General features: G+C 40.7%; 1 protein-coding gene across 1 annotated transcript; it reads left to right on the forward strand.

Annotated features, from left to right (window-relative positions):
- Positions 1-910: 910 nt before the first annotated feature.
- LOC124265453 (NXPE family member 4-like) lies at positions 911-5,924 on the forward strand. Its single transcript, XM_046700246.1, has 4 exons — positions 911-1,346; positions 3,981-4,637; positions 4,817-4,878; positions 5,074-5,924. Exons 1-4 carry the CDS (start codon positions 1,201-1,203, stop codon positions 5,868-5,870), a joined length of 1,662 nt encoding a protein of 553 aa, XP_046556202.1. The 5' UTR covers positions 911-1,200; the 3' UTR covers positions 5,871-5,924.
- The last annotated feature ends 2,620 nt before the right edge of the window (positions 5,925-8,544 follow it).

Here is an 8,544-nt window from a genome sequence, read left to right on the forward strand (position 1 = left end):
TCGTCGAGACAGGGGTACGGTTTCCCTCAAACTTCATCAGATGAAGCCAAGAGTCGTCGAGTCATGGCAACGGTTTCCCTCCAACGTCATCACATGAAGCCAAGAGTCGTCGGGACATGACAACGGGTTCTCTCCAGCGCCATCAGGTGAAGCCAAGAGTCGTCGGGACATGACAACGGTTTCCCTCCAGCGCCATCAGATGAAGCCAAGAGTCGTCGAGTCATGGCAACGGTTTCCCTCCAACGCCATCAGATGAAGCCAAGAGTCGTCGAGACATGGCAACGGAATCTCTCCGACGTCATCAGATGAAGCCAAGCGTTGTGACACGTGTTGTGGCTTGCATTGACCCACGAGATGGACATCCTTAACATTAAACTGATGGTGTTGTACTTTGTAATTACTTACAGTCTTTTGTTATGTTTGTCAGTGACAACATGCATGATGATCCTTGAATATGTGGGTCGTTGTGGCGGTACGCTTGTCCTAGCGAGTTTCCGCCCTTGTATAGTTCCAGCGTAGATGTACCCGTACCCGTATGTATAGACAACGTTATAATTGTTTCTCGAAAGGATTCTGCTATTATGCAGTGAAGATGTCTCCATATGATCCAAAATACTCTCAACTGCCTTACTCGTTATCACAATGTCCTGGTGTACCTTTTCGGATGTCAGTTTATATATATGTGCAGCATTCTGTATTGCCCACAGCATGGTTAGTACATATATAACCTGTCCTTCACCTAGCATTTACGAACCGTGAAGATCCGGGTTAGAATTGATCTTCAGCAATCCATGCTTGTCGTAAGAGGCGACTAACGGGATCAGGTGGTCGGGTCGCTGACATGGTTGACATATGTCATCGTATCCCTATTGCGTAGATCGATGCTCATGTTGTTGATCACTGGATTGTCTGAAGGAGGCTCGATTTTTTACAGCCCGCCGCCATATACCTGTAATATCGCTGAGTGCGGCGTTAAACACCAAACCATCCAACCTTGTATTTACTCCTGGCGGGGACATCGGAATACATTTAAAGTGACTTCATGTATCCGGGCCTGAGGCTGCTACGTAATAGGATCAATGCCAGCCACGCATAGACAACGGTATCAACACAGCTGTCACCGTGGACGTGTGGTCCAGTGAATGAATATTGATGTATTTTTGGTCTCATTATTTACAGTAATAGAGTTGCAGGTGCTGGATGCAACAAGTGTCAGTTTTCCCAAGGAAGCACAAAACAACATGGTCAATGTGTCGAAAAATGCCTCGACCCTCGGACCTCATGGTTGTAATCTTGTGTGGAATTTGCCTCATTACAACATATATGAGTATATCTTCGTCAGCGCTGTGAGTACACATTTCATATAATAATGTTTCACTCCTGTAGTGTAAGAGCATTGTGTTTAGCCACGATGTGATTAAATTTGGTTGATTGGATGTCTTGGTTGGAAATGTGTGTGCTACAGTTAGGTATAACGTTAAAATATACACGAATACACATTCAGCAAGTGATACAGTCACTATGATAGTTTCATAAACACACACTCATTATACAGTTGGAATTGCAAAATCGACATTGATTTCGGTATAGATTTCTTAAGGATGTGGCGAGGTGTTTATTGTTTTTATATACAAGACATGAAGTCCTGTCTGTGTCACAGTCTATTGGTTCTATATCGTATACCTTCATAATATGCCGGGGTTTGACCATCCTGTGGTAAATCCAGATTAGAGCTTAGACGAGACCCCGAGTAAGCTATGTATGTGGTTAGAAGTTACAAAGTGGATCAGCTTCGGTTGCTTGGCAGTGTGTCATCCTGTCCTGACGGTGTTGGTCGATGTTGATGTAACCTGACCGTTACCTGCAGGACGTGTTTATTTACAGCAGCCGTTACATACAGTCGGACAGTCGCACGCACTAACGCTCCCATACACTCACTCACTGCAATAGTATCTCCGTGATGGCGATATCAGAATTTTCTATACCTATTACTCAGCCTAAAGGTAGCAATATTCTACTCAAAAATGTGATATACGAACGTATGTAGTTTAGTTGTTGCAGTGATTGATGTCCTACTATTGCCGGTCACGTACAGAATGGATCTTATATTGTGTTTACCACAGAAGCAGGAAATACCTCCGACATATCGTTTCGATATTTAAATATGGCGGTCGCGGCAGCCATATTGAAAGTACTGATTTCCTTTCTATTTCACCTGTTAGGGGTCCGAGCGAATAATATCCCCATGGTAACTCTCTCCTTCACTGGAGACACAATTAACCCTGATATCTAAATTCGCAGTTCGGAATTGCGTCTCTTATTTAGGTTTACATCGCGGTACACCCTTGCTAGGTTTCTAGGTTGGTCGTCACAATGGTTATTAGGTGTCGTGATTAAATTCGGAACCAATCTACAATTCAATAAACAGAGACCAACGAGATCATGCAAACAAAAACACTAGGAGTGAGTGGGTATGGTTTTACGCCGCTTTTAGCAATATTCCAGCAATATCACGGCGGGGGACACCAGAAATGGGCTTCACACATTGTACCCATGTGGGGAATCGAACCCGGGCCTTCGGCGTGACGAGCCAACGCTTTAACCACTAGGCTACCCCACCGCCCCCCACAATACTACGAACATATGGTGCAAACAGGATATTGATTACACATAATGTCTGTCACTGATGCGTCAAATATGAAAATAATCAAAATATCATCTAGATATCCACTATCAAACTTAATAAAAGCTTTTAGTAGGCTTGTGTTGTTGTAACCTCAATTAAAACATATGATCAAGACTTGTCCGAAACTCTTGGAAATTTCGCAGAAAGAACATGTTGGATTGTATTTAAAAAGTTGAGAAATGTAAACATCAAGAGCTGCAGGGATATTGCTTGAGGCGAAGGGAAGGTTGTTTGTCGGAAGTCGACTGTGTTATTGTCAGGGTGTACACATGGTTGGTTTCATGAGTGTGTTCATGAGTGAGTGAGTGAGTTAATATTTAACGTCACATCGGCAATATCGCAACCATATCGTGACGAAAACAATTCACATAAAAAGTGAAATGAGAACATTTGACATTGAAATGGAATATATGTACGTTATAAAAACCTGTCGACGAAGGACAGTAAAACAACTAGAATATCACAATTACAAGTAAAACTAGTATGGAGAGTTAAAACTGATAGCACTATATGGACAATACATTATAAAAACAAGCTACAGATCGCCAACACCAGAAGGTAGATCACCATACCAGGGACCATGGTCGTGTGTTCATGAACAGATATCATAAACATGTCCACCTCATCTTTCTGTCATTTCTATATCCACAACAGATTGAACGGAAAAGTGTCCTTGTATAAATGGTGGGGACAGCCACGTTGAAAAACTGAAAGTAAAACAAATTGAAACTACTGGGATTAAACTGCAACCATAGGAGTAGCAATCTGTAAGATCATATACTTATAAAATATTGCTTTTTGCTGACTGAATGAATTCGGACAGGGATCAGGACGACATCGGGAAACGACCAAGACAATATTCCACATTCAACATTGATGGCCTCTGTAAAGTTACTGAACGTCACGTGTTAGATCAGCTGGACGCACCAGTGACAAACACAATCCCCAGTTTCGGCATGTATCATATGCGTGTATTTCCGTGTTTTGGCAGTGAACAATTGACTTTCCTTTGCACGTGTTTGTGAGGGAAGCCAAACCTGGTATCATCACTATATTTCTTGGAGATTCATTCACACATATCTGTGATGAAGAATGATTTTCCTGTGATTATGGGCATCACGTTTTTGTGTTTGTAACAATCTATATTGTCTCCAGTACCCGATCATACCACAATCCAGTGTCTTGCTGGTATAAGCAACACATTTTACAAAAGAGTAGAGAACTATGTTTCAAGCAGCACATAACAGACAGTTATCCATAGATTTAATACTAATCCTGTTTGTTTATGTGACAGTTTTGACAGGAGAATCAAGCAGTTCCCCATCAACCAAGAGGTCAAGTGGATTGAACAGATTTCTTCATCTTCATCCAATCACATCAAGGATTTTAAATCCATCGCCATCCACAGATGTTCTGATTTTGAAATTACAACAACAAAGCCTGTGTATATAGTTGGTGAAGAAGTAAAGGTCCACATCGTCATCAGAGATAGCTACAACAGACGGAAGAGTAATGGAGGTGACTACGTAAGGTTGTGGATCAAGGATGTTACAAAGGGAGCATGTGCAAACGGGGTAATCACGGACAACCAAAATGGCACCTACACTGGAATAATAAAACTGCCTTTCGAGGGGAACGTGAAGATAACTGTTAGCTTGGCGACTCCAAAAGAAACTCTCGATGCTTTGTATTCCAATTTCAATGGCAAACGAATTAGAGAAATAATAGCACGTTTCAACAAAAATGGAATTTCGGAAGATACAATATGTCGACCAGATGAACACATTCCAGGATATGCTGCTGTTTGTAACTACACCTCTGGTAACTACGGGTTTCCCTGGTACTGTGGTCGACCATCGTCGTCGTCGGAGTTATCGTGCAGTGATTGGAATGTGACGAGCACAATTATGCCGGAGTTAAATTACACAGATCTATATAAGAAGATGTTCAGGTAAGATGCAAAGTTGAAGATGTATGACTTTGTTGATATTTTTCAGTGGACTTGTAATTAGTTTTGAGAAACAATGAATGTGTCTACTTGTAAAGAGTTCACATTTTCCTAAAACCATGTTTCCTTGAACATCAACCGTGGAAAATATTGGAACCGAAAACTCGTACTTTCTTTTGCAGGAACAACAGACTTCATCGACAGCTTAAGAGCAAGTCCAGCTTATACATAATAGTCTCTGAAGGTACGTCTATTTACGATTTAACTGTTCCACTTTTCCGCAAAGACATTATGTTATATTTATGTTATTAATCATTCCTGGTTATACCCGTCTCTATAATTCACGTGTCCATGGAAACATTGATAATATTTTATATTCTTTGATCATAATAGAAAAAACTAGACATAATGTAACAAACGTATTTTACATTGTTCACAGACTCAACAGCAACAAGGGAGGACAATCTCACCCCATGTCACGACCTCCCCCCTCGCCTGTCTTGGCCATCTTCTCACCCTTCTGGCTATCTCCAGAACTGGACATGGCATGTAACACACTGCAGGAGCACCTTCCACGACACACCACAGCGTTGGAATGAATGTCTCAAATCCAGAACTTTGTGGATGTTCGGAGACTCTACCACCAGACAGTTTCTCTTTTACTTAATGGAGTATCTCAACCTTCAGCTGGTGACGGAAAAGTGGCTAAAAAAGTCGTGGCATAAACCCTCATTACTTCAAAGTCCAAAACACAATTACTCCATATTTTGGGGACCCCACTGCTTCCCATTTCACAATGGGGTAGCGTGGGAAAATCTGGGTTCATTAAAAGCCACTCATGCTTATATCGATGAAATACCTAGCAGATCACGGGATATCGTTGTTATTCATTTCTATCTTCACTTCATGGCTTATCATCCTGACCTGTATAGGTTGCATGTTCGGAGAACACGTCAATCTGTAGCTGAACTCAAGATCCGTTCCCCGGATACTCTTGTGTTCGTTAAGGGATCTCATGCTTTCCGCGACCATGGAGCTATCATAGGTAGGACGGATGATATCTGGGGTGGCATTTATGACAAGATTGTAGAAGAGGAATTTACCGATTTGAAGGATAGTGTGATATTTCTCAACATGTGGGATATGACAGTTGCGTCTGAGAATAAGATGCAGCATCCCAATAGAACCATCATTCGAGCCATGGTGAATTATATGATGGGTTTTGTAAAATGTTGAAATGAACTTACATAATATTTATCAATTTGGAATAAATAAAATGGTACTTTTGTTCGAGTTGTTCGACCTGATGGTCCCACGCGACCACTTCCGGTTTCCGGGTGAGAGTAAGTTCAATCTACATATGACTGTACAAAGTAGATCTGGTAATTTTCACCGTACGCCTGAAGGCTTGGGCCTTTGTTTTCAAGATCAATCACTGGTTCGTCTGGCCCAGACCGGGTTATACAGTTGCCGTCGTATGACCAGAATATTGTTGAATGCAGCCTCAGAGAAACACGTGTTTACATGTGTAAAACGTATTGTCACAATACCATGACTGACACTCATCATGAATTACATGAACAATGTCTTGTGGTGTTGCAATATCACACCCTACACTCCATAGCGTGCAATCTCACGGTCAGAATAGGATATTCGCTGTTACACCTTAGAGAGGGGTTACAGGTGGCAATTCCTTTGGCATCCCTTTGTCCACTGTTTATCGTGTTTTGAAAAATATGCAAATGGATATGGCATTGAGCACCAGGGAGGCGCAGGTAGGCCCAGAAAATTGACTGTCGGTGACAGGAGGCGGCTTGGTATTCTTGTTTCTAAAAACAAAAGAAGGAGTTTAGAAAACTTAAGGCTGGATATGATTGATAAATGAACCGTGGCTGTCTGTAAGGAGACAATTAGAACTGAGCTGCATGCAATGGGTTGACAGAAAAGTCGAGAAATACCATCACCGATCATGAAACCTGAACAAAAGGAGCGAAGGTTGAACTGGTGCTTACAGCATAGAAATTTTAACTGGGACAACGTGATTTTCTTAGATGAAAGTTCAGTGTGGCTGTTTCCTAATACACTGAAATTCTGGACCAAACAAGCTGAAAAACCTTTGTATCAGCGCCCGAAGTACAGTCCGAAATTTAACGTGTGGGGTGGCATATCTGTGTTAGGGGCAACGCCCCTCTGTGTGTTTGAAGGGAATATGAACAGTGAGCGGTACACAGATATTCTCGAGGGACATTTACTTCCGTCTGCTCACGTGTTCTTTGGAAAGTTTTGGATTTTCCAGCAGGACAACGACCCAAAACATCGTTCAAAGCATTAACAGGCCTGGTTTCGGACCCAAAATATGACATTATTAGATTGGCCAAGCTATAGCCCTGACCTAAATCCAATAGAAAATGTTTGGGGACTTATGAAGGAAAGTGTCAAAGAAAAATCTGACAAATATTGCTGAAATGGAAAGAAGAGGTGGTCCGATATTGGGACAGCATGGACCACGATTTTCTATCTTCTTTGATCAGTAGTATGCCCCGCCGCATTGAAGCCTGCATTGCTGCCCATGGTGACTTGACAAAATACTAACTGTTCACCTGTCTTTGAATCTGGAGTTATGTTCTGCTAATATTCACATTTAATACGTGAGTAATGAGTGAAAAAAATATCTATAAAATTACAATCTTTAAATTCTCAATAATTTCGAGTTGTACTATATTTCAAGTATTAAGTGAGAGTTTTCTTTCTTTTTTTTTTCTTAAGTGAGTGAGTGAGTTAAGATTTTTTAGTCACATCGGCAATATTTCAGCCATATCGTGACTAAAGCAAGTTATAAATATATCAACAATTTAAGTGAAATTATAAAATTCTGCCAACGAAGGACATTAAAATAACTAGATTATCACAGATATAAATGTAAAACTAGTAATTGAATCTAAAACATTTTAACTATGGGGACAACACAATATAAAATGGGCTATAGATCGCTAACAACTGAAGGTAGATCACCATACTAGGGACCATGGGGACTTACAGTACATTTGCTTCACTGCATGGACCCTAGCTGGATTTACACCATCCCTTCAGCCGTCAGCAAGTTTTGACAAATTAGCCATAAGTTAAAATAACACATATTCTACGATTAAAACTAATGGTATATTTAAATTTAGTTTGAATGTTTTGGGACTTCACGTACCCTCTCAGGAGGACAATAATTTTACAGTGCTTCAACCCCTTTGAGGATACAGCCACTAACAATCTCAGCTGCTGAATTAAACTACCAATTATAAAATATTTATCTATTTACAATTCATTCAACAAATCTAATTTTTTTAAAAACGCAATAACTAAATGAGAACTGATATTATTAAAAAAAGATCCTTCATCGTTCGTGATTGGAAATAGATATCCCTTGTGATGGAATATTCAACACAGTCAAGCAAGACATGCTTGACCGTGATTCGTTCATCACAAGGGATACAAAACGGAGGATCCTCACCTTTTAATAGGTATTCATGCGTATATCTTGTGTGGCCAATACGACATCGTCGTATGATGACCTCTTCAAATCTGGACTGACAACCCAAGTAAGTGTAACCGATAGTTGGTTTTATTGCATGTAATTTATTAATACCTGCTTGGGTGTCCCACTTCTTCTGCATCAGATCACGGATGTAAGTTCTAATGCTAGCTTTGTAATCAGAGTATGGAATAAGAAGTGGTGTCACAGATTTGTTGAGTGCTGCCTTAGCAGCAAGATCAGCCATTGTGTTCCCAGAAATGCCAACGTGGCTGGGTAACCAACAAAAGACGATGTCGCATTGGCCAGTAGCAAGCTCATTATATAATTCGATTATTTCAATTAAAAGTGGATGTTTGCAAGATATATTTTTAATAGCCTGAAGGC

Source organism: Haliotis rubra, unplaced genomic scaffold (assembly GCF_003918875.1).
Source record: "Haliotis rubra isolate DU_JTF1 unplaced genomic scaffold, ASM391887v1 Scf98, whole genome shotgun sequence".
NCBI classification, from domain to species: Eukaryota; Metazoa; Mollusca; class Gastropoda; order Lepetellida; family Haliotidae; genus Haliotis; species Haliotis rubra.

Coding starts and splice junctions, on each gene's coding strand:
- LOC124265453 (XM_046700246.1), top strand. CDS start 1,201: ATGCAACAAGTGTCAGTTTTCCCAAGGAAGCACAAAACAACATGGTCA. Junction 1,347..3,980: donor AGTATATCTTCGTCAGCGCT/GTGAGTACACAT, acceptor TTTATGTGACAG/TTTTGACAGGAGAATCAAGC. Junction 4,879..5,073: donor ATACATAATAGTCTCTGAAG/GTACGTCTATTT, acceptor CATTGTTCACAG/ACTCAACAGCAACAAGGGAG.